Genomic DNA, 27081 nt, shown 5'->3' with positions numbered 1-27081 from the left:
ATGTTATTTCCTTTATTTCAAGTGTAGGACTAGTGTATGCCTAGTTGATATAGTCATACTCGATAAGCGGAATGCAGTATATGAGACTTGAATCAGATCATTTTTAAGGGCCGAAACATACTTCAGTACGCATGCGCAGACGCAAGCACAGTCGACCGTTGACGCACTTCCAACGGGAGCTACTGTGTTGGTCTAGCGGCGATAACAAACCTCAAGAGGGCGATAAAGTTACATTCAGATGTCTCTGACATTAAACCAGATGTATTATTATTCAGGTAAGTTGTTATAAACAGACTTTAACAAACGTTTGAAAGCGTAATTGAATATATTTGAGCGAATTCCCGCCATGAGGCGACGGTTAGTATGCAGAGCGCCTTTGTGCGCAACGACCGTTGAAGTCGAGCTTCCACCCGCGTCAACGTACTTTCGTATGTTTTGACCTTCAGTGCCCTTATTTAATTCCTACACAGTAAGAAATACTTTGTGCTTGTGTCTGTGTGTGCGAAAAGAATGAACAGGGTGTTTTGTGTTTCGTCGACACCAACCCAGAAACATTCAGAATAAAACGAGCCCAAGCCCAACTTCCACCCCCCTCCCCGTTGCCCACCCTTCATCAGCAACACATAAGAAAACACAAAAGCCCAAAGGTTTCATTATTATGAACCAGCATGCAAGAATAACTGAACAACAATAGGCTAATAATAATATAATTATAATAAAATAAAAATAATCTTAGAATGCAAAGATGACTGTAGTAAATGCTTCCAGTTATTGCTACAGTACCTAACAGTGTTGAACCTCATATATAGATACAAATTCCTCTCGCCCTCAATTCACAGTCTAATACAAAAAAAGCCTTCATCATAAGTTTAAAATGATTTCTGACTGAATCCATTTTCTGTAATGAGCATAGAAATAGATAGAGAGCAGCTTATTCATGCTCTGTATAAATAATCTAACTTACATAAAATCCATTTCATTTTAGGAGATGCTTAATAATTACAACGTTTTAATTTGGAGCACAGGCACCGTTGCTAGTACACTGCTGCACATTGATATTTACAGAGAGAGAGAGAGCAGTTTGCTGGGACGTGCAACAAGCGATGCAGTGCGCCGAGGCCTGTTTCGCAGTTCGCTTGTTTCACCTCTCAACGATGGGTGTACGCTTTACACACACATAGGGCTACACACACACACACCAAAGCCTTGTCTGGGTAGGTTTTGTATGTGAAGAAACCACTGTGATTGTATTTAATTCCCTAAAAGTGTCCATATTTTTTTTTTTTTTAAATAGTACTCTCTTTCTATTGAAAACATTAAAAGAGAAGTCCCTGAGATGGGTGCCAAGAAAAATCGCACCCAGAAATGATTGTCTTGAACAGGAAACTGACACTGAAGGAATCAGAAACATTCCCTAAAGTTGGGCTGAGAGCGTTTGGTTCAGTAGGAGGACTTGAACAGGTAGTACGATTGCTTCTCAGCAGACTACATTTGTGCATGTATTTAATACCATCTGTAGTTATTAATCCTTCATTGTTAAGTGCTTTCAAGTGCATTTCACAATATAAATGCATCAAGATGTACTAAAAATTCACTGATCGGTGTAACCGAATATCAACTCCTAGCTCGTGTGTTTGTTTTTTCCTTCATAAGAAAATTACATATGGCTTTACATCCTGTGAGTACAGGTCAAGAGAAGGGGAAAAGCACTCTCATTATCTCCACCTGGTGGTATGAGGTGGTACTTTGTAAGATTTACCTTTGCCAAACTGCCCTCGTAGAACTACTAGTCTTACTACAGGAGCTGCATTTTGTGGTTCTGTACTGCAATATGAGTAGTCAAAGATGATTGTCATTTACCACTTGCATTAACAGTGGATTACAGCAAGTTAAGGATGCTCAGCAATACTGAGTTGCAGGAAACTTCTCTGTGGTTGTTTAAGAATGATAGTTAATGCTGTCATATTAAAATCTGCTAAAATCCAGCTAAATTCCAAGACAATCACCGGATCAGTACTATATTCCTTTTTTATTCCCAAATGTAGCAAGTTTGTGTTAAAAAGCAAATAAATAAAATAATAAATACATAAATAAAAACATTAAAAACAAACATTAGGAATTCCTATTTGATTGTAATCTGTCAAGATTCATTCCAAATTATGATTACAAATTCCAATGGAATTTCTGAAAGAATTTTTAAAAATAAGACAATGTTTAAATTGATTGCTTAAAGGAGAGGTCCCACTTCCAAAACAAAGATTCACATATAATGTACTCACCCCCTTATCATCCAGTGTTCATGTCTTTCTTTCTTCAGTCGTAAAGAAATTGTGTTTTTTGAGGAAAACGTTTCTGCATTTTTCTCCATATTATTGACTGGTATGGTGCCCCAAAAGGCAGTTTAAATGCAGCTTCAAACGATCCCAAATGTGGTTGTAAACAATCCCAGCCGAGGAAGAAGGGTCTTATCTAGTGAAACGATCGGTTATTTTTATTAAAAAAAAAAAACTATTTAAATTTAATTTAATCTTAAATGCTCATCTTGCCTTTCTCTTTCTGAACTGTGTATTCTGACTCAAGACAGTTAGGGTATGTCGAAAAACTCCAATCGTATTTTCTCCCTCAACTTCAAAAATCATTTCAAAATCATCCTACATCACTGCAGAAATAATTAACTGTCATGAACTGGAACAAAAACAGTCCAGAATCCAAAATCGGGCACAGTCCAAAATCGGGCACCATATCAGTCCATTATATGGAGAAAAATGCTGAAATGTTTTCCTCAAAAAACATAATTTCTTTATGACTGAAGAAAGAAAGACATGAACATCTTGGATGACAAGGGGGTGAGTACATTATATGTGAATGGACTTCCATGACTGTTTTCTTTGAAAAACATAATTTTTGGAATTGACTGATTAATTTTAGATGACTTCAGATATTGATTTTGAATTATGCATTGCCAAAAAAACATTTTATCTAATAAATATTTAAATACAGTAAGTTGATGTTTAAAATAAGGATGAGTGCTTTACATTTAGCATAAGGTTAAGAGTACCACAGACCCAGCCTGACCTGGGCATGTAATGACATATTAGACATTATTGCTAAAGTCAGACAATTGTCTATGAAGGTGGCAGAAAAGAGATGAGATTGACTTCATATCAGTGGCAGTAAATGATTATGTACTAGCAGTTTAAACTAGAGCTGTATTAGTTTTGGCAGTGTGGCAGTAAAAACAGCATTTTGAGGCATTTACAGCAGGATTAGAGATTTGAAGCAGTTCTGGGGGCTTTTTGAAAAGTCACATTTGACTGGATTGTTTTTCAGCAGTTACAGAAACTGTTATTGCAGCTGTGACTGACAAGATGGTAATCGGCCATACAGTGTTTGTAAAATATATATCTCTATACTTTTGTATGGAAAAGTATCCATTATCAATTATTTTCCCACTTCAAAAATCCGTAGTTGTAGGATTCATGTTGTGGTGCTGTTGTTTATACATATCTACATAGCCCAGACAAGGCTTTTAAACGTGGCCAAACAAAGTTAGTCCCCCGTTAACCTTATACCAGTTTCAACTTCACATATTCTGTACAGGTAAAACTACAAAACAAATACGAAAAATTACATAGACAAGGTATGGGCCTTTCAGACCGCTTTTTAAATTATGACTAAAATATTAACAGAACAAGATTTAATACTGAAATACCGCTTTGTACTAGAGAAATGACTACATTATCATTTTTGAATGCACTCCCCACCTTCTCATTTCAATATAACAATATTTTATAAAAACAAAATTGGAGAGAGAGAGAGAAAGAGGTCAAACAAATTAACTTACCCAATTTAAAGACATCTTAAATTGTCCTAAAGTCTGTACATTTCTGGTCAAACGGAAGGCGCCTTTTGCTGCTGGCGCATATATACATTCTTATGACTGTACCGGTGAAATCGAGTTGGATTTTTGAAGTGCAGGACATTCCTAGAGTTTCTTTTTTTTTGTGGTGGCTGCAAAATCTGTGGATGCTGCGACACAGTGTTCATCCTCTGCAACGCCCTCCGGTTGTTGAATGAAAGACTTTGCGAAGTGTGCTTTTGTGAACGTGTGCGGTCATTTGGGCATGACGCCAGCGGCGTCAGGATTGAAGAGCTCCTTATAGAGGGGAGGAAATAGCATGTTAACCGTCTCTGGGTGGAGCTGCTGGAAGGCCTGAAGCTCCTCTGTATGGAGAGTGCACAGAGCCGACAGCGTGGGGATCCGGCTAATCAGCTGCAGAAACAGAGGAGGAATAAGGGTCACATGATAAAACAGCAATCTATTTGAGTTAAATCAGTCAGTTCCTGTTTGAACTGTTTCATGGTCACTTGAGACGTCCTACCTTGGCCAGCGCGTCCTCGTCCAGATGGTTCTTTTGCATGATGTGCTGCAGGGCAAAGTAGATTTTCTCTTGTAGCTTCTGCACTTTCCTGGGCTCCATTAACCACGGCCGGTCTAGAAATGCAAAAGAATCATCTATTTAATATCTGCTGGTGTGAAAATACTGCAGTAGTACTGAAAATTCTGCTATTACATGCTGTTGATTTGGCCACATTTAACATCTTTATGTTTCAACTAAGATACTCGACAGGTTTGAAGTGAGGCCCGCTGACCTGTAGAAATGAGCACTGCGGCAGAAAACAGGGCGATCTCCTCTTCCGTTAACTGGAGTGAACACAGACTCTTGGCAAAGTCAAACACTGCACTGACCAGGTCATCACAGCCTGCAGGAGGTAAATATGTCAGATTATATGCTTACATTATCACTAATAATTTACAATTAATGCAGTTTTATGAACGTGATGCTCAGCCATTTTTATATCATGTACATTTTGTGAAATGAGAGAGTATAGAAAGTAGTTGTACCTAGAGTTTTAAATATCTGCATGCCTCCATATTTTCCTTCAAACAGAACCGTGTTGTTGAGAGGGTTGAATGCCCGGCACATTCTGACCAACACTACTTCCAGACAACCTGAGTATGTGAGAAAAGTGTTAAGCAGGCCAGTCGTAATCAGCGTATATGGTATGTCATTCTGATTTGTAGTGTGGAGGTTATTTCTCACCTGATTTCAGTAATAATATCTGGTCATTCTGGCAAAGCTCCATGAAGCCAGTGATGCGCTTAGCAAACTCTACCACATACTGAATGGCATGAGTGATCTGTATAGCACACTGTTGCCACAACACGTCCCGTGTCTAAAACACACACAGAAAACCTCACAGGTAAATATTGCATAATTCTAGGAAACCTTTTTTCTGTTAATAATTACAGTAATTGCACATTTTAGGTGCATTGAAAATATCTAAATTATTATTGTTGATAATTATTGTCTAATCACATCCAAAAAAATCACAAATATCACATTTGTGACCCTGGACCACAAAACCGATCATAAGGGTCAATTTTTTAAAACTTAGATTTATATCTCATCTGAAAGCTTAATTAAATAATTCAATTTATATGACAATATTTGAAACTATTTGAAAATCTGCCAAAAAATCTATATATTGAGAAAATCCAAATAAAATTTTACTAGTCAAAAATTAAGTTTTGATATATTTACAGGAAATTTACAAAATATGTTCATGGAACATGATCTTTACTTAATATCATAATGATTTTTAGCATAAAATAAAAAATAAAAAAAATTGACCCATACAATTTTATTGTTGGCTATTGCTACAAATAAAGCCATGCTACTTATGACTGGTTTTGTGCTACAGGGTCTCACATTTGTTCAAAAGGTTCAGATGTTGTGGGACGTTTGGTTTTTGAAAGAAGTCTCTGATGCTCACCAAGGCTGCATTTATTTGATCAAAAATACAGTATAAAACAGTTGTATTGTGAAATATCATTACAATTTAAAATAACTGTTTTCTATTTTAATATATTTTAAAATGTAATTTATTCCTGGATTGGAAAGGCTGCATTTTCAGTAGCCAGTAGATTTTTGATCCATCACGAATCATTTGGTGCTTAATTAACATATCTTATTAGTATCTATTTATCAACGAAAACTGATAATTCAAAAGAACATCATTTATTTTTAAGTTTATTTTTTTCTTTACTAGGACTTTTCATCAATTTAATCCATCCTTGCCGAAAAAAAAAAATGAATTTATTTAAAAAATAGGGGTGAAACCAAAGTGCTCCCCTGAATTAATGTAGACTTTTTTTCTTTTTTAGAAAACACTTTGACTCTTTAATTTACTTTTAAAAAGTAATGATTGAAATTTTCAGTACTCATGAAAAATGGCCACAAAAAGGCAGAATTTGTAGTTTCCCATTTATGAAACATCCTTCCAGAGCATACAGAATACTGAAAATGTGATATCAGCAAATTGCTTTTGTGAGCTCTGCAATTCTCTCCCTGTATAGCGAATCTTCATAGGCACTATTTCAAAGGGCTTCTCGGTAATTACCCATAATCCATTTGACACAGGGAAATGAAGAGGGCTTGTAGTACGTCTGGCACCCTCCCCTATTGTGCTTTGTGTGTTCGTTAGCTAAATCCGTTAGCTCTCTGGCTTTCTCTTTTTCTCCATATCAGTGCGAAAGCTGGATAGGATCAGCTCCAGGGGGCTGAGATACTCTAATGAACTCTGATCTCAAGCGTGCAATCTGACTATGAAGAGGGAACGAATTACGAGCGAAGAGGAGTTAAAGGGTGAGAGAGTCAGCACCAGGTGTAAAAGCATGTAAATGAATGTACGACTGAGAACTTGGCGTTGGGAGTGTGATTTGGGACAGAGCAAGTGTTTAAGCATGTAAACTGAGCTCTCTGCTCATTGAGGGAGTGACCTCGCACCTTGCTTTGGTACATCTTGACCTCTTCATAGGAGTGCGTCTGCCAGGCTAGCTGCTGGAGCTCCTCTGCTGTGTACTGACACGTCTCCAGGTGGGACTTTATGATGTTCTGTGCAATTCGGTCTGGTAAAAAGAGAAAAATACAATACAGGACCATTGCTTCTTGCAACCAAGGTAAATGTGTTCACTAGAAGAACTTGAGGATCTAATTCCGTACCTAATTCCCCCATAGACACTCCAGGTGCTAACTGGCTGTCTTGATAGGAGCCGTAGGTGAAAAGGTTGGGAACAGGGGTGAGATCATATATGGGTTCCTGTTTAATCTGCTTCATTCCAGTCATGTCCAATCCTGACTGATCCGGGCTGGCCTGTGTGGAGTCCATGCCGTAGTAGCCTCCGGGAGCACCGTTCGGCTGACCTTTGGGCATGTCTATGACGTGACCATTGGCATACGTCCCTCCGATCTCGTGGTTGAGGGTGCTGAGGCCGTTGGTGAGGCTGGAGGAGTAAACACGAGCGAGGGCCTCCGCTTCGCCCGTCTGTTGCTGCCGCTGCTCCTGCAGCCTCTGCTGGTGTTTCTGAACCTCTGCGTACAAAGAGTCCCTTTGCTTCTTGGACATGCGGCCAAACTTAACAGCTGATATGGGGGAGGGTGAATGAAAATAAATGAGATTAGTGCAGGTTTAAAGTGATCAATAAGATCAATCCAGCTTGTCGACAAGCAGCTGATTAATACGTCTGTTTGTAAGAAAGAATATGATATCGCTTACCATCCCGAGACATGCCCAGAGCCAGGCACTTTTGGAGCCGACAGTGCTGGCAGCGGTTGCGGTTTGTTCGGTCGATCAGGCAGTTGCGCTGACGGGGACAGGAGTAGGACGCGTTGTTCTGTTGACTGCGCCTGAAGAAACCCTACAGTGAACACGACAGCAGAAAATTTAGATGCGTAACATGCAGAAAAATCTGACACGCTCAAAAAAAGTACTGTTTTACGTATTAATTTGTCCACTTTAGGTACTAATACGTGACCCTGTACCACAAAACCAGTCATAAGGGTCAATTTGTTTAGATAAGCTTTCCATTGATGTCTGGTTTGTTAGGATAGGACAATATTTGGCCGAAATACAACTATTTGAAAATCTGGAATATGAGGGTGCAAAAAAAATTAACATATTGAGTTAAGAACTTAGCTATCTAAGTTCTTAGCAATTCATATTACTATTAAAAAATTAAGTTTGGATATATTTACGTACGGTAGGAAATGTACGAAATAATTTTATGGAACATGAAATTAATATACTAATGATTTTCGGCATACAAGAAAAAACTATAAATTTGACCCATACAATGTATTTTTGGCTCGTGCTACAAGTATACCTGTGCTACTTAGGACTGGTTTTCTGGTCCAGGGTCACATATGTACTTTTAAAGTACCATTTAGGGGTAAACAAGGTACAAAGATGCAAATTTTTGTTTTTGCTTTTGTGAAAAAATATTTAATCATTCATTCTCTGAAATCAAGTCTTAATATTGAACAGTAAAATTGCATAGGATAAGTTTATCTTGTTTTAAGAATGCTTACATAGCTTTCCTGCTAAACAAAATATTGATTTTGTTTGTTTGTCTTTTTTTCAGTTGAAGAGGTTTTGGCAAAGTCCATGGATTGCTGTAACCCCTGGATGACGACTAACAAATGCACAGAAGAAAAGGCACATCTTTCACTGACCTTGCAGCCTTCACATGTGATGACTCCATAGTGGATGCCTGATGACTTGTCTCCACAGATTTTGCATGGTATGACTTCAATTTGGGCTGAAAATAGACAGAAACGAACAAAAATACAGTTACATAACCATATCCCTTTATCTGCTGGATAAAGACTGTGGGATGCACATCAGGGCTCCTCTCAGGTGACACAATGGCCACCTTGATTCGCTTTTTAGAGTGGACTGTGATGTACCCTTTAAATTTGTGTCAAGACACTTTGACATTTTGTAATGAGTGATTCTTTGAAGACAGAAAGAGAAACATTAGACCAGCCAAAAGATGCGAGTCAAAGTCCAGACCCCTTGATGCATTTCTCTCAGGTTGACCAGAATGGATTCTCACCTGTGCTTTTGTCAAAATTTCCTCTTCCATTATCCATTTTAAGCATAATGCTTGAGAGATTTCCTTGATGAAAACAGCCTTGCAGGCAAAGGCAGGAGCAAGCTACACACTGAATTATGTAACCAGAATATGGCAAGTTGTTTAATGAGGAACCAAATACAAATACATGGCCGTGAGGCTCAGCTCTAACCTTCCCTTCTCTTGCACGTGTCACTAGGAAATGTAAAAGAAAAGATAAAAGGAGACAGAAAACCTTTGAGAGATAGAGAGAAAGAGAGTGAGGGAGAGGAATACACAGAGAGAAACCCATCTCCCTGCTGAGACTGCATACTCACAATAAAGAGATTAGCCACCCAATCTAATCCTAAATTATTTCTACACATGCTTGTTCCCCTGCTCGCAACTGGCTTATCTGATGCAGCGATTCTCAATTAATCTTAACTCACTCGAACGCAAATTCACATCTGCCTATAATGACATAAAAAATGCACAAAAAAGAACAAATGCTATGTTTCTCTCTGTTTTGGATAATTTTATTTTCGTGCATTTGTATGTAGATTTTGTTTTCTTGAGGACCAAAGGAACACACAATTAGTCCAAGCAGCTTGCTAATGAAACAGATAGAAATGCAACAGCAGTCTCAGATGCAGTTCCGATATAGTTTAGAAGTAGAGACAAATGCTAAATGAGTTTCAATGCAAGATCCATCACTCACTCACAATATAACTTGCCAAAAATAACCACAATACTAATATAGTCACAATACATTATACAGTCAACAGTGAGCTTCATGCGCTAAGATTTAAGTGCAATATTAGTTTACACACATTTTTGCTTTGGATTAAATCAACTAAACATAGAAAATACGTATCTGAGCTATGACTGAGTTTATTTCCATCTCTGCACAGTTTATAGGAAACTGAATTATACATAAAAACAAATAAAATCAAGCCTTAAATGAATGTTTGTAAAAATGACTTAATAAAGACATAAACCACAAAAGGCTATTTTTGTTACCTGACAAATGCATTATTAAAAGAATTGAAATGTTACTGTACTTGCATGAACATTTTTAACTGCAAAACAAAGACGCCTTTAAACCTGAAATGTCCTCTTACCTACAACATCTGTCTTCATTTTCAGACAGAAGCACTGTAGATGCAAACACACACCTGACTCTAGACCACAGTGTGAAGCTCAGAGGTTTGGAAGTGTGAGTGCATCTCTAGTTATGCGTGTGTGTCTGTGTGTGTGAGTGTGTGCGTTGCTAATCTCACTGTGAGAATATAAACTCAGTGAGGCTGACTAGTGTATATATTATACGCTGAACAGTTTGTATGATGTTTTCATACTGTGTATATACATACACATGTTTTATGAATGATATGTGAATATGTGCTTAATTTGTGCAATATTTATTAATATATGAAAAGTTAAATGTACACACACACAATATGGCCAATGTAATGGGATTAACACACACACATATACATTAACTAGTGCTGCTTGGTTAAGCTGTGGCTAGTCTGGGTAGCTCTGTCCCAGTCTTAAGCCACAGTGTCTGTGGGTTTGGTGGTTATGGGGGTGGGTGTTTGCCCCCAGTGACCCTCAGCTACAGGGACCACAAGCAAGGTTGTTTCCATGGCAATGTCACCTTGAATTGACTCCCCTATATGAAATGCGAAGCAATATTGGCAATCGCAGCTAGAATTTTTACTAGAAAAATACTAGGAAGAAAATTGTATTGTTTAGTGTTCTGCAGGGATAGATTACTTGTGGAATGAGGGGAAATTATAAAACAACTACAAAAATACCTCAGTAAATGTAATATAATGTAAATGAATATTTTTAATATAGTTCAATGTCTTTTCGATTAATTGTAGACAAATAGATAGATAGATAACCACCAGTCAAAATGTATTAATAAGATTTTTAGTGTTTTTAAAGAAGTCTCTTCTGATTTTGATTTGCTGTTAAAAAAACATTTATTATTATTATTATGTTGAAAACAGCTGAGTAGAAGTTTTTCAGGTTTCTTTGATGAATAGAAAGTCCAGAAACAGTTCAAATGCAACAGCATTTATCTGAAATAGAAATCTTTTGTAACATTATAAATGTCTTTATCATATCTTTTGATGGATTTAAAGCAACTTTGCTGAATAGAAGTATTACTATATATATATATATATATATATATATATATATATACACATATATATATATACACTAAAGACTGGAGTAATGATGCTGAAAATTTTGCTTTGATCACAGGAATAAATTACATTTTAAAATAGATGGATTTTAGATAGATATTAGACCATTGTGCTTAACAGTAACTTATGAATGCTGAGTGTTTTCATTTTACTTCATTGGAATGAGTTATGTACACTTTTAGGGCTCCTCAGAACTATTAATTATTCTGTAATCACTGCATTTCATCTTGAGACACTAATATTATCATCTGCAGGGACACAGTAAAACGTGAAAATAGTTATTCAAAAAGAAAAACTAGCACAGCCTGTCCTTGCTTTTAAGGTCGAATAATACAGAATGGTGTTTTCAGCTGTGTAAAATGCCCTGGTACTTAAATCTTTAGGCTTTGTGTGTGGTAACGAGGACTGTGAGTTCTTCACGATTGGCCCCAGACTCCAAACACTGGACCGGTTCCTCTCATGACCCACTTTGACCAGTGCCAGAGCCAAACTGGGTCAAATGAGCATAGGGACCTGAACCTATTGTGAACGCATTCATACAAACACGGTGTTGTAAATAACTCTTTAACCTTAAACTGCACACAACAGGCATGAAGTTATTTATAGCCCTTTAAAAGCAGGGCGCTGGATTGCTAGGCCGCAGCAGTGTTGACCATCGATAAAATACGCCGTGCTGCGTGTGTTAGAATTAGTTTAGTTGCTATTCTCAAGCCCAAATTTGAATCGACGAATGCATTACAGATGAAAGTTGAGAAAATATGTGCGTTTAAATGGTTTGTGGGTTGAGTGTGAGCGTGTGTTTGGTCTGAATGAATATATTGAATGTGTCTGTTTGTGTGAGAATGGCCACAGGGCCTGTGTGTGTAGACCTGTCATATGAAATAAGGAGACGTCCGTGTCTGTGTCACTGTTTCCAGGACGACCACAGCCTCCCTGGGTTTGTGGGTAGGAGGCCTGTATAGTCTGCCTGTCAGAGCAATCATCCACACCACCATGACATTCCAACAGGACATGATGTCATCGCCATCCCTACCAATACAACAACGCTGCACATTTGTCATTGTGGTACCTATACTGATTTTACTTCCTTAAGGGATTAAAAACCTAAAAGGACGAGATGAAATATGCAAATAGAAAAACCTAGAGGGATGTTAGCGACGGATTTAACTACCTCTATCTTAGTGTTGCTAAAACCATTACAGATTTGCAAATTCGTTTTCTGTTTAACCACACCAAGACACGTGCATTTTGCATCTGTCAAAAAGCATCAGTTCAGAACCAAGGAATCAGAATTAGTATACACGCTATACATTCATAAACAACCCTATTATTGAAGAAAAACGAGCATGTGGTTGTTCTCGCAGGCTCCTTGCCCCGTCCGCTGTTACGCATAAGGGTTAGGCCTATCAGAGGGTTACGTAAGAGAGGGAGTGCAGTGCTGGCGATTCCATGGTTAAGAGGAGCTCAGCCCTGCAGGCTTAGCCGAGGACAGACAGGAGCTGCGGAATACCGCACATGCTAGTCCCACAGTTAGCGACAGCAGCTTACCACACACAAGTTACTTGGGACCTAAATGAAAATGTTTTCTGTGTATACTGCCTTAATAACGTTTATGCTGGACATATGAGGGATTGTATGATTCAAGAAATAGTTTATCCAAAAAAATGCAAGTTCTGCCATTATTTGCTCACCCTCATTGTCCAAAACGTAGAGTGTTCTTATATACATATATGTGAAATTACAAAAAGTACTATAAGTAGCATTAATTTAGTACATATGGGATGCTAACGATTAATTAATGATATTGCCAATTACACTTCAAACGATTTTGAGATGTTTCTAAGCTTTAAACTGACACCTTTGTTTTGGTTAAAGGGAGCCTCAGGGATTAAGACGTAATATAATGTAAATGATGTCTCTTACTGAAATATGTAGTTGAAAACCCATGAAAGATTTACGTTATTTAAAAGATCCACATTGTTTTAGGCATATTTTGGACTATGGGGGGAGCTATTATTTCGATGATGTAAATGTTTGCACTCTGTGAGCTACTGGTGTTATCTGTTGCTATTTTTACTGCAACACAACTCGGAAAATAAAATACTGATATTATGCCACATTATGCGGCTTTTTGTTGTAATTTTCAGTCGAAGGGCAACAAGAGAAGTGATGAAAGCTTTCACTGCTTTCATAACGATAAAAAAGTGAAAAAGAATGGCAAGATGCATATGGATGAATAAAACTTCCTAAAGACCCACGTCTTTGTTCTCTCCACTTTAGCCTTGTTGCCTTTGAGACATTTAGTAGAGCATAGCTACTACAAGAGCTTTCAAATGGCAGAGAGAAGAAATGCCAGATGCCATCCTGGCAGGATGTAATGTTAAACATGCCGACGCTTGTCATGACGCTGCAACCACTAAAGGAGTTTCTCAGTGTGGGTTTCACTAGATATCTAGAGGCGTTTAGACTCCTTGTGGGGAAAAATCAATGGTACGGTATTTGGTTTAAGCCTACGCTTATATCCATCACCACCTGTAATCACTTTTAGTAGCTGTGGTCATCGTATCAGTATTTTATTTGTGGCATAGTTGTGTTGTGGTTTTATTCATCCATATGCATCTTGCCATTCTTTTTCACTTTTTTTATCGTTATGAAAGCAGTGAAGGCTTTCATCACTTCTCTTGTTGCCCTTCGACTGAAAATTACAACAAAAAGCCGCATAATGTGGCATAATATCAGTATTTTATTTTTGTGTTGTGTTGCAGTAAAAATAGCAACAGATAACACCAGTAGCTCACCAACTGCAACCATTTCACACCATTGAAATAATGGTACCCCCATGATCCAAAATATGTATAAAACAATGAATTTTTTAAACAAAAAATTTAATGGGTTTTCTACTACATATTTCAGTGAGAGACATCATCCATGTTATGTTAAGGAACATGGCGATAAATTAGCAGTGCCCGCATTTAGGGTTAAGAGGTTAAGGTTAATGATTAATTGATTAGTTTGATCATTTAAAAATGATCAAGTAGTTGTCTATGGAAGCCATGAAATAAAATAATAAATTTGAGTTTGTTTTTTCAAAATTCAGACTTTATTTTCACAATTCTGAGATTATATCTAATTTCTGATAAAAAAAAAAAAAAATCAACTCGTCATTCTCTCTTTTCCCCTCGACTCAGAATCATAAGTTTATATCCCACAGAATTGACAAACTTGCTATTGTGAAGTTAAATTGAATTGTAAAGTCCAAACTGCAAGATATAAACTTGCATTTGTAGAAAAAAAAGTCGGAATTGTGAGATAAAATAGTTAAATGTGTAAATATGCAAGATGCTATAGGTTTAAATAGTATTTCATTCTGTAACTGTAATGCAGTATGTCCCCTGTGAGCTGCATATGTAAATATTGTGTAGACAAATGGTTTAAAATCAAAATTCTGCTTTAAAAGTAGAGTAATCATAGCAGGTTTCATCCACAGTCTGTCCATTTAAACATTTGCAATCCGATTCAATCCGACATCCAAAGGCACAACGACACATTTTTTCTCTTATTCCATGGATTTTACCCGTTTCCCTCCACTTGTTACCAGTGTTTTTCTGCCAGCACATTGCATTCGCAGCTGCCAGTGACATAACTGTGACGTCTACTCCAAATTGGTCTATATTCAAGACTTTTGAGGACATATAGGATAATGGTAATGAAATTTTAACCAAAATCAGTCTTTATTCATAGGATTGCCTCTTTTTACAATAGTTTTGTATGGCTTAAGTTGAAATGTAGTGTATGAATCATACAGAGCATTTTATGATGTTTTTGTGTCTATTTTTTTTTTTTTTTTTGGTCATTGTGGAGATTGACAACCTTATTCACTTTCATTATATGGAGAAGAGTGGTCAGGATATTTTTCTCTCTATGTTCAAACAGAAGAAAGGAAATCATATGGGTTTGTAACAGCATTAGGGTGAGTAAATAATGAGAAATTTATTCATTTTTTTTTTTTTTTTGTGAACTATTCCTATAATTTGTGTGTGAGTGAAAAAGAGCCACACTCAGACAGACGCGCACACACGCATACACGTGGATTGTATAATTGATTCCTAATGATATGAAGCTCTTTTCTGTCCCAGGAGTAGTTCCCTCTCTCTCTAAATAGTTCTTTAATTAGCTTCATTAAAGTGGATATGAGCACCCCTGCAACTTAATTTATTATAACGCATGCACACACGTACACGCTGGAGAACACCAATAAATATTTGGTGTCGATACCAGCTGTCTGGGTTGACAGATGTGTACCAACACGGCCCACATTGCAATAATTTTGTAAATGATAATATGATAACTTGCGCTGTCTCTTGAAAACATGATGGATATATAACTTCAGAGTAATGCACCAACAGCTTCCTTCTAAATTTCTTCCTGTGCGTGTTAGTGTGTTTCACGTATTAGTTTGATGAGATGATGATGCTGATGATATTTGGCAGTTGCCTCAGTGATACCCGCAAACCTCGTTTGCAGCATTCCTTCAGGTGAATGTACCGATAATGTCGGCGTCTTTTAATTTTAGCCTGCAGATGGAAGGCCATTTGAAGTCTTTGTTGTAAATCTTGCCTGTATGCATACGATAAGATGTTGTTTTGTCATCTGGCATCTGGCCCAATGATATTCCAAAGCCTTGTTGGGATATGCTAAACAGTGATACTAATACATCGTGTAGGTGGGAGATTATCTTCAGCACTCACACTTGTAAGCATGTCAACAATCCACGTTTCTTTAATACAGTCAAACATTGGAGGAAGCAGTCATACTCAAAAAGCTTGAAATTGTCCACGCAGACAAATGCGCATGTGTTTTTGAAGGTCTAGGAGGGAGCTGGGGTGAGAGGGTCGGTGTAATGGCAGCTTGTCAACCTTAGGTGGCACATTGTCCAGATTGACAGTGGCCTTAGGGGTAGTGGTTGCAGAGGGGCAGCCTGCGACAGCATGTGGTGTTCATCCATGTTTTACATCATTTCCTTCAGGGAAGGACTCTGAGATGAAGGCCCTGGGCACTTACTAAACAGCTTTCACTGTCAGCAACATTAGCATTCTGATTCAACATTGATCCCACTGTGTATTGCTAAGAAAATAATTAGGACAATTCCACAGGGAAATCCACTTTTATTCCACTTTTTCACCACTCAGTCCTTTCAAATATTTAGATGTATGTATCTGACCACCTGCATTATCTTTACTTAAAAAGCACTATAAAGTCTTCAAGTTTCAAAGAGATGAGCTTCTGTATGTGCAGCCGAACATTCATGAAACTCCTACAGCATAACTAATCTTCCGGACAGTCTCTTGGCTCATTGATATAATCCTTGACATGAAATCCTCAGCATTTGGGTCTAGTAAATCATGTAAATGAGCTAATTATTAGCATATATTGTTTTGAAACCCAGGTTCGTTTAATGATCCATCAAAATGCATTTGCTTTCCGTGTCCTTGTTTAACAACAAGACCCTGTTATTCTGTTCCTTTTTTTTATCCCAGCACATCTGATTAACATGTTGACATTTATTAAAATGAATTAGACTAACCTATAGTAACTAGGTTTTGCGGTGCATTTCAGGTCAGGTCTTTTTAGTTTGTTGTGTGTAACGTAGTGCTTCGTATAGGCTGATTTTATCATTGACCTTTAGATGCCTCTTTGACAGACTCATTTATGTTAAGTCATTTATGTTAACAAAGATGGTTGCAATAATATCTTATAATAATACCTCACTCACTCTTGTTATAGTTAACAGAAACTAAATTTAAAACCGTTAAAAAATGTTACTTGAAACTTATTTTAATTAAGCTAGCTGCAAAGACGTTATATTATTTTATTTAGTTTAACTTCCTGTACTAAAATAACTAAAACAGAAATGAAAATAAATAAAAACTATAGAGACATACAAAAGATTATATGGCAAAATGGTAAACTAACTACAATTAAAATAAAAAGGAAATTTTTAAGTGTTTCAAATATTTTAAAACTTTAAATAATAAAAACTATAATAGTATCTCAATTACACTAAAATAATACTAACCCCACTACACGCTGTGCATCTCAGTGCATGTGTGAATGAAAGAAACTGATCCCTATGTGCCACAGTTTGCTGGGATTTTATCTCTAATGCAGAATATGTATTTGTTGATGAGGCTGCAGGCATTTCCCCATTGGCTTGTCATCAGCTGTGCCAGACTCAGGCATCTTTGATCTGAGATGTGATTGGCTGCCTCAATGAGGCTACAGAAGGGGACACGTTGGCACAAATCCAACATCTGAAAATATAAAACAACATATATCTGACTTTACAGAACACCATTGTACATGCTCTGTGTGTTCAACCAGTCACTGTATACTGCAGTACTGAAGCTCATCATTGCAAATCCAGGGCATCTGCAGGATTTTAAGACTTTTAAAGACATTTTTAAGACCTCAACAAATAAAATGAATACCGTATGAGCAGGGCAATATCTATGGTGACATATTAAACTATAAAATAACTGTAAAAACCATGATTTACAGTTCAGATACAGGTTTTCACAAAGAAAGTTTTATAAAATGATAAACTTCACATTTCAGCCTTTATACCATTTTTAAGAAGTATCAAAAGTATCAATTATTGATACAAAGTAGAACATTTACCGTATCATTCAAAAGTCTTTTAATGTTTTCGAAAGTCTCTTATCCTTAATAAGGCTGCATTTATTTGATCAAAAATACAGTAAAACAGTTTGTTACAAAGCTGAATTTTCAGCAGCCATTACTCCAGTCTTCAGCATCACATGATTCTTCATAAATCATTATATCATTATTTTTCATTATTTTTGTTTAACAAATTTCACTCTGTAACACCAGTGAAAGAAACTAAATGTTGAATTAGCAGTGCTTGTATATGATACAAATTAGTGTTTTTCATTATTTTGTCATCTCAGCTTCTACTAAATATGCATTAACCAACTTTGCACACAGGTTCTCAAATCATGACAAAAAATAGAGATTGATTTACATAATATTTCATTTTTGATTTTTTTTTTACACATTGCATGTAAATATGGCCGAAAACAAACAAACAAACAAAAAAATCTCTAATATTTAAAACATGTATTGAGGCAATTTGTAATACAAAAAAGTGGATGATGCAATAACATGGCAGAGTTTCATAGCAATATTAAATATTTTACTGGAATATTATTTTGTTTTTAGCCTATTCACCTGTTGTGTCTCCCTCAGAGGTGAAAAACCCATGCACTAATCCAGTGAGATAAAGCAAAGAACCCCTACTAGCAAACAACACAGAGACTCATGACCACCCATGATTTTATTGCTGTCAGTGTGAACAGTTGCATCTTTTATCTCAAAGAAATTCACAAAACTGAACTGCTGGAACCCAGAAAAAAGAAACTGAATTAAGAAACGGTGTGGAAGTCAATTCTGATACTGTGGGTGTAACCATTTACTAGGCACAAAAGGACTCGCGCTCCATCGGTCTGACCTTCATGACCTGGCCGCCCTCTGCCAACACAACCTCATTGACCTCATCAACCTTTGAACTTTCCTTTAAGACACTGACTGTGTGTACATCTGTGTGTGCAAAGCCGGAATGAATAAGGTCAAGTGTTTGCACTCTGACAAGCCATCTGCACGACATTACATAAATACTTTATTACAGTCTCAGACAATATATATTAACCTATGCTTAGTGGATTTTATTGCATATTTTCATAAGTGTTTTTAGGTTGTTTCTAGCTGAAAGCTACAGTATGCCGCAGCACACAGAGGCTTCACAGAACAAGGTCTGCCACTGTGGCCCAATGGGTTGTATGTGTGTTTGTGTGTGTAAACTGTTAAAGTGGGTTAGTAAGTCACTCAGCCTAAGGGTAGCATAGCCGTGTCATATCTGGGTGTTTGGACAGTGTCCTCTCTCACTCTTCCCTCTTCAGAATTACATAATCCTACATGATTGGTCAAAGGAAGTACATATGGATGCACTGAAATGCAAAAGAAACTAATTTAGACAAGGAGGTTTTAAAATTTATGTATTAGAAAGCTTACACTGTGAAAAATGTTTTATGTTTAAAGTTGGGTAACTTAAAAAAAAAATCTTCATGTGGTATATTGTGTTCAAAAATATATATTTATTAAAAAATGTAGTAAAATGTGGTAAAGTTCTCTTAGAATAGAATTACAATATTAATATTTTATAAAATCCATTGTAATATTCTGATGATTATATATTTAAAATATCTGTACTTTCACTACCAGCCAAAAGTTTTTGAACAGTAAGATTTTTAATGTTTTTTGTAAAGAATACTCTTCTGCTTACCAAGCCTGCATTTATTTGATCCAAAATACAGCAAAAGCAGTAATATTGTGAAATATTTTTACTATTTAAAATAACTGTTTTCTATTTTAATATATTTTAAAATGTAATTTATTCCTGTGATCAAAGCTACATTTTCAGCATCATTACTCATCATTACACATCATTACTCCAGTCTTATAATAATAATAATAATAATAATAAATGTTTTTGAGCAGCAAATCAGAATATTAGAATGATTTCTGAAGAATCATGTGACTGGAGTAATGATAAAAATTCAGCTTCGAAATCACAGAAAAAAATTACATTTTAAAATATATTCAAATAGAAACAGTTATTTTAAATGGTAAAACTGTTTTGCTGTACTTTAGATCAAATAAATGCAGGCTTGATGAGCAGAGACTTCTTTAAAGAAACATTAAAAATCTTACAGTTCAAAAACTTTTGACTCGTAGTGTATATTTTTTTAGATCTGGGACTTTACAATTTTTTGTAACACATCACATGGTATGGAAACGTCTGGTGCTTTCAGCAGCTAAATATAGATTTATATTTATAGTTATAAATTAGCCTGCTATTCATCAAAATGCCTGTTCTCTAAATGTTAGTATATTGTAGTGTGTGTGTGTGTGTGTGTGTGTGTGTGTGTTCTGCATGCCTCTTTACGGCTTTCCTCTCAGGACGGGATGGTAATAGCTCGCCTTAGGCCACAATTTAATTCCATGTAACGAGGTCCTTCCCCAAAGTGGCCCCAGGAGCCCCTCTCTGAAAGAAGCAAATTGATCACAATCTAAAGGCCTCTCTTCACCTGAGAGCGCAGTGTCTCTCTCTCTCTCTGTCTGTCTAGTTCATCTCCCTTGATCACTCCATCTCAGTATCCTTATCTCTCTTAAGCTTTCTCTAAGATCATTCCTGCTCTTCATCTAAATCTCTTTAAGGGCCTGTTTCAAAAGCTTGCGCACAAAAAGTACTTCTGTTACGCACCTTTTTGTTCAACATTTCCTCTTTACACTCAGTGCCGTTCCTAATGTAATTTTCCTAGAGGATTCCTAAAACAGATTTAATCACATTAGCATGCTTGTGAAAAATCTGGTTCAAAGAGTTTGCTCTGTGTATGCAGTCAGGACCCTTTAAACACAGAGGAGGTGTGTGAAGGTGCAATGGATCTGAGCTAATGAGATTTCTATGTATATAAACTAATGTTTGAAGTCACTGAAAAGACTAGATTTTAAAAAATAGAAACGAGATTTTGCACAAACAGGCTGTTAATTAAAAAGCAGTCATAAGGGTCAATTTTTTGGAATTGAGATTTATACAGAGATTTATACATCATCTGAAATAAGCTTTCCATTGATGTATGGTTTGTTAGGATAGGACGATATTTGGCCGAGGTACAACTATTTGAAAATAGCAATGCATATTACTAATCAAAAATTAAGTTTTGACATATTTACAGTAATTACAAATTTGTTGAGTCAACTTAAAATAATTTGTTACCTGGCTGCCTTAAAATTTTAAGTTCTGTCAACTAAAAAACAATTTGTTGAATCAACTTAAAAATTATTATAAATTTAGTCAACTTGAAATAAAATAAGTTTAGTCAACTTGAAATGTTAAGTTGTACTAAGTGACAACTTAGATATTTGAGTCGATTCAACTTAAAATTTTAAGGCAACTGGGTAACAAGCCCAGCTTATAAGTTTAACAAACCATTTTTTTTGTTTAGTCAACTCAAATATTTAAGTTGACACTTAGTACAACTTAACATTTCAAGTTGACTAAACTTATTTTATTTCAAGTTGACTAAATTTATAATAATTTTTAAGTTGACTCAACAAATTGTTTTTTTTTTTGGCTATTGCTACAAATACCCGTGCTACAAAAGACTGGTTTTGTGGTCCAGGGTCACATTTGATTAGCAGTGATCATGAGACTCTTTAAATGACGGTCAGATGTTCTTGCTTCCACTGAAGCACAAGATGCTTCTAAGATCATTCTGAAATCGTGCTGGAGAACATGATCTTGCATTTTGAGAGCTGCTGCCATTAAACCAATTAGGTAAAAATGTTTTTTTCACACAAAATATACTGATAACATAATATGTAATTCAATATTTTGTATTAAATACAGAAAAAATACACAAAGCTGTCACTGACTTTTGTTCCTTTAAAGAACTAATATGTACCTTCAAGGTACCAATATGGACCCTTTAGGTACAAAGGTGTACCTTTTGAGAAGGTACCACCCCAGTGACAGCTTTTGTACCTTTTTTCAGAGAGTGCACTATAGATGTGCAGTTCCTGCTGTGGACATGTCTGTATTGACATGTATGACAAAACAAGTCTGTGCAAACATATTTTCTGATGCAACTGAAACTGAAAAAAGTGGAAACTAACTGTGAGCAATGGGCACACCGACCCATACACCACACAGGAGAGAGAGAAAGTGTGAGCTCTACACTAGATCCGATTTCTGTGTTACATAACTATGCGTTTTAATTCTTTCTAAAGCGTAAGACAAAGTTTCTCTTTCCTCAATGCCTGAGGTGAAACGCTAAGCCTTTAGTTACTCTCTGGACACTATATATCACACTGAATGCGACTTCTGGACAAAAACAGCATGATTTTAAAAACCTTACAGACAAAAATGGTATGAAATTCATACCGTAAGTTCAGCATTGTCATGTTGGAGAATGGTCTCCAATGATGTCAGTTCCCCAGACCCCTCCTGCACCATATCAAAAGCCCCAGGTGCCACTTTCCAAAGCACACATTACTGAATGAATGAACACCTAGCGAAGGGTGAGACCAGTCGAAGAGAACTAATAAATCCGACATGCAGCAAAGCAGAGAAAACAGGCAGAAATGCCACTGCTGCAATACCGCAGAGAGGGCAAAATGCAAACACTAAACGGACGTGTTTAGCCTTACAGTTCAGAGCTGCTCTCTCATGCACACTCAACCATCTCAAACAAGGGCTCAGCAAACAGATGACACACTCTAGTCCACGCATTCTCAGTCGATACTCAAGATGCGTTTACAAAAACACTACAGGGGACAAAAGCCGACACGCTCGCACTCGGGAAATAGATGTCAGGACATCTGGTTGACGTTACGTAGTCAGCTAGAAGGAAAACTCAGATCTCACTATGTAGAATACAATTACGCTACATCCAGAATTCATGATTTAAGGCCCGTATAACTGAGTGGAGAATAAAGAACGCAACATACTAAATGGATTAGGTTCGTGCTGGCTGTGCAACTCTGTTTCTGCCTCACTTTAGGGGATTACATCTCTTGGTTTTCTTTGCGTAATCTTTCACAGGTTACGTAAGTACAAGCCATTAGTCAGCAAAGCGAAAAGAAAAAAACTAGCAACTACAACAAACAACTGACCAGATCATATTAGTACCAATTCAAACCTAGGTTTCAGAATTAAAGATCAGTTTCTTCCTTGCAGCTTCACAGTTATCAAGACTTGATTGATTCATTAAACACACCGGATGTAACAGTAGCTACTGGTTATAGCTAGTTTTACCTAGTTATTGTTGGCCTACTGCCTGTTAGAGATTTGCAATGCGTAATCCATGTCTATGATGTGGTCATGTGTTTGGTGTCAGTCAAACAAACAATGCTGTGCTTATTGATCTGCCTCAACTGCAACACACTTATATGAAAAAAAAAACATATTTACACACATACATGGATGGGACACATGATTTGTCTACTTTACACAGCTATAATATCTATAAACACAGTTTATGTTAGTTTACAGTAGAAATAAAGCTCATTGTTGAGCAGGCCATGCATATTGATCCTGCTCTTCTGCGAGCTGAGCCACGCAACGTCAAGCAGGTCGATGGAGAGATGGCCTCTCACTCTGGAAGCCAATGTGATGCTAAAAGCTATTGGCATTGGGAGTTCATGCGTAACTGTCTCTCTTTGTGTCTGTTGCTCAGAGTTTCAAGGGTGCAGCGAGGACTGAAATGAGCATGGACAAAGCAATCCAACATAGAGACGTCTGTAGAAATTATAGCTAGATATGAAGTAAAGACAAGCCAGATATGTTTCTGTGCTGTTTTTTAAAGGCAAACAACCAACACGGGGTCAAGCAATCAAGACGTGTTGTGTATGTGTGTGTGTGTGTGTGCGTACGAACGCAGTTTGAATGTGATCTGCGTGTGACAGAGTTGTGGGAAAACTAACACCAGCCCTGAAGCAGCACTGTGCACTGTAATGGAGAAGACAAGGTTTGGAGCGGATGTAGAGCTAGAGTTACTAGATTGGGTACCACAGTCCATCAGATACATGCATTGCAAGTCCACCTCTGATCAATGAAGCAACCTGATAAAAGTTTTGACCAATATGTGTACACAAATGACACCCTCAAACACACAAACAACAGACTAACTAGTGCACTAATGAAGTTAGTCACCAAAATCAGGTATCATTTTCTACCTCTTATATATATATTTTTGTACAATGAATATTATTCAGAAAACCAGTATACAGTCAAACCAAAATTTATTCAGACATCTTTCACACATTATCACAGTTTATTTACTATAGTTTAGAAAATGGTAATAAAATATGACAAGAGCTCAGAGTTAAACTGTGTCAGAACAAATTCATCTTGATAATGTCAGATAGAAAGGTATGTAATGAATTACAGTTAACCAAAAATTCAGACAACTTTTAATATTTACACAACTATTAATACTTTGTTGAACAATTACCAAGCAATGTTTAATATTGTTCAGTTTGTGGTGTAAAAAGTTTGCATTAACAATTAAAGAAAAACACTTAAGCAAATCCTTTTGGTCCCAAATTTTAAACATTTTTACTGCTAGTCCATTGTATGAAGAATTTTTGGGTATAATATATCACAGTTTATTTTGCTATCCTCACTTACATAAATGAACTATAGTGTCCTGCACACCACTAGTAAAAAAAAATATCAAAAATTATATCTGGTGTCTGAATAATTTTTGGTGTGACTGTATAATAAACTAAATAACTTCATTTAATACATAAAAAATCTTAACTGTTCCCAGCACTTTTAAAAAATCAGTTTTATCATTGCATATACCATATGACTCTATTCTTTCCCTGAAAGGTGATGTTAGGTAGAATGACAGCCTCGGTCATCATTATTTTGATTGTCTTGATTGAAAAGATGCAATGACGCAACTGTAATAACATCTCTTTTTGTGAACGACAGAAGGAAAAAAAAGTCCGTTAGATGTGGAACTACATAAACCTGTGTAAATGAAGACAGTTTCTATTTGATTTGGTGAACTGGCCCTTTAAGAAAAGCCTTTTGTTGTGCAAGTCCATAATCACCTCAAAGTTGGAATCAACAAACAGATACATTAATTATAAACACACATAGGCTTGAATGTGTTGTTATTAACACCCACCATTAAGTAGAAATTATTAGTAACTGTATTTCACTCTTACTATAGGTGAAAGATTTAGTCTATTTTATTTTTCTCATTATATTGACTAAAATGTGTCTCGGCGAGCCACACAAAATGATTAATCCCGTAACTAATGAAAACAAATGTGTCCGTCCTGTCACTGACACTGAAAAGACAAGTACACAGTAATCTAGTCTAAAAAATGTATATCTAGTTCGTATTTCGAAAAATGATGTCTATGCAAACCTCAGAAGTAATTGGACATTTTACAAGATTGTAAGTAGAATGCATTTGTTTGTCTGATTAGCTCACGACGATGTTTGATTGTTATTTGAAAACATGAGGCCCGCGCTATAGGCTGATGTCAGTGTCGGAGAGTCGGGTTCGGTGAGAGGCCCCTGATACTGATGTGATTCTTTCTGACACGGTCCTCTGGGGCACAGAAAGAGAAGCAGAGAGGTGCTCTGGGGGCGTGTTTAGGTTGTGACACAGAGATGGAGAACGGAGTTTTTGGTGTTTCCCAGGGCAAGCGCACTAAACGTATTTCTTTGCAACGAAGAAACGAAAATAACAGCTGTTTAGAAACTTATAGATACTTGTAAAAAGTCGGCATATAAAAAATCAGAGTGTGTTGTTTCGTGTAAAGTCAGACGAGTGGATTGTGTGCTGGATTTGTTTAGATATGAAACGAAAACTATCGAAAAACGAAATTAGCAGAGGGTTGGTTATATACATCTATCAGAAAAATCTTTTAATCCATATTTTAATTAGCCGTTTTCATCTTTACATATTTTTCTCCTCTTTTTTGTCAAATAATCTAAATATATATTTCAGTGCAATGATAAAGACCCGACCATGAACTGATTTTATACATTTTTAAATGTTTAGAAAAGGTAGGCTTATATTAAAAATATTTCAAATTATCATCCGCAATCTAAAAGAGGAATTAAACATCTTTGTAGTATTATAGCAAAATATGACAGAGCATCAACGCGAACTTGAGTTAACTTGAGTGTTCTGACTTAGTCATTTAAAAAGCCACATTCTTTTTTACACTTTATTATTCAAACATATCTGCATTTTTAACACACAGTCTACAAACACTGCTTTTGTTAATTCCATATTTATTACAGGTGTAACTGCAATGAGTCCGAAAAGATCGCGTGGGATGGGCAAAGCGCGCGGTGCTCCACGCGTGTGTGAACTCGGCTTGCGCGGACATTTGCTGCTGCACTTCGACGCTTTCAGCGCGCAGCGGCGCCTGACTGACGGAAATGGGTCAGTAGAACGCACGACACTAACTCTACTTTACCCACACCGTGGTGGTCTGCTTTTAAACACTACCTACATCACTTAAAAATGATAAATATATAGCACGGATAAGTTTTGAGGCAACTGTTTCCCCTGGTAATGTACTAACCTGTAACAGTCTAAAAAAAGCTGCAATTTCTCACATGTACATAAATTAAATTAAAAGCCCAAGACTCAAAGGTAAGATACATAATTGAGGGGTTTCAGTACTAAGTCTTCATAAGCTCATAAATAAAATCCACTCTTAGGAAAGTTGGAGTGAAGTTGTCTCAGATGAACTGTCTGATGAAGTAGAGTGCACTCCATAAACACGAGACAGGGAGTGATAGGCGGTTTATTTCTCTTGGCTTTGGTGGTCTTCTGCTCCCATGAATATAAAACACAGCTGACCAAAAACAGACTTCTTTTTTTTTCATGTACACATTTATCTGACAGATTTCTGTATCATAGACCACATATGAACCACTTCGGTATGGCTTTATGAAATGGAAAGTACCTGGGATGATGGGGTGACAGGACTGTTGGATGAGAATTTAAAAAAGCACCCTATACTTCATTATTCAAATGAGCTGTCACAAACAGTTGTATTCCTACCTCGCATAGTGGTGGCGACTCGCTCCCGTCAGTCATGAAGAAACAAACATAAACCAGAGTAAAACAAACAAAATCCTCGGTGGTGAAGTTTGCTCTCGTCAAAGTGATGGGAGACTACTGTGCAAAACCATTCCAGAGGTGCGTGAAGCGGTGCTCGGACTCTTCAGTTGTGCGGTAAGGCCAGCATGCGGGTTTTCACATGACATCTGCGAGCGCATATACCCAACGG

At 36.8% G+C, this 27081-nt stretch overlaps 1 protein-coding gene and 1 long non-coding RNA gene across 3 annotated transcripts; one reads left to right on the top strand and one right to left on the bottom strand.

Moving 5' to 3' along the window:
• The first annotated feature begins 162 nt into the window (after positions 1-162).
• LOC127165195 (uncharacterized) lies at positions 163-8620 on the top strand. The gene is made up of 4 exons (XR_007827753.1): positions 163-275; positions 4621-4773; positions 4953-5065; positions 8486-8620. It is a non-coding gene; the product is annotated as an uncharacterized LOC127165195 (long non-coding RNA).
• rorb (RAR-related orphan receptor B) lies at positions 275-27081 on the bottom strand. Of its 2 annotated transcripts, none has more exons than XM_051109537.1 (10): positions 26853-27081; positions 8577-8662; positions 7621-7762; positions 7068-7487; positions 6852-6973; positions 5106-5238; positions 4907-5014; positions 4654-4764; positions 4383-4495; positions 275-4273 (listed from the first exon to the last, which is right to left on the bottom strand). In XM_051109537.1, the coding sequence occupies exons 1-10, from the start codon at positions 26857-26859 to the stop codon at positions 4115-4117; spliced, it is 1401 nt and encodes a 466-aa protein (XP_050965494.1). In that variant the 5' UTR covers positions 26860-27081; the 3' UTR covers positions 275-4114. The 2 variants fall into 2 exon arrangements, with proteins under 2 accessions (XP_050965494.1, XP_050965493.1); XM_051109536.1 differs by lacking the exon at positions 26853-27081 and adding an exon at positions 10078-10188.

The sequence above is a fragment of the Labeo rohita genome, chromosome 5, assembly GCF_022985175.1.
Source record: "Labeo rohita strain BAU-BD-2019 chromosome 5, IGBB_LRoh.1.0, whole genome shotgun sequence".
In the NCBI taxonomy this organism is placed as follows: domain Eukaryota; kingdom Metazoa; phylum Chordata; class Actinopteri; order Cypriniformes; family Cyprinidae; genus Labeo; species Labeo rohita.
Note: the sequence above shows the minus strand (reverse complement) of the source record. Positions and strands in the feature narration are given on the sequence as shown.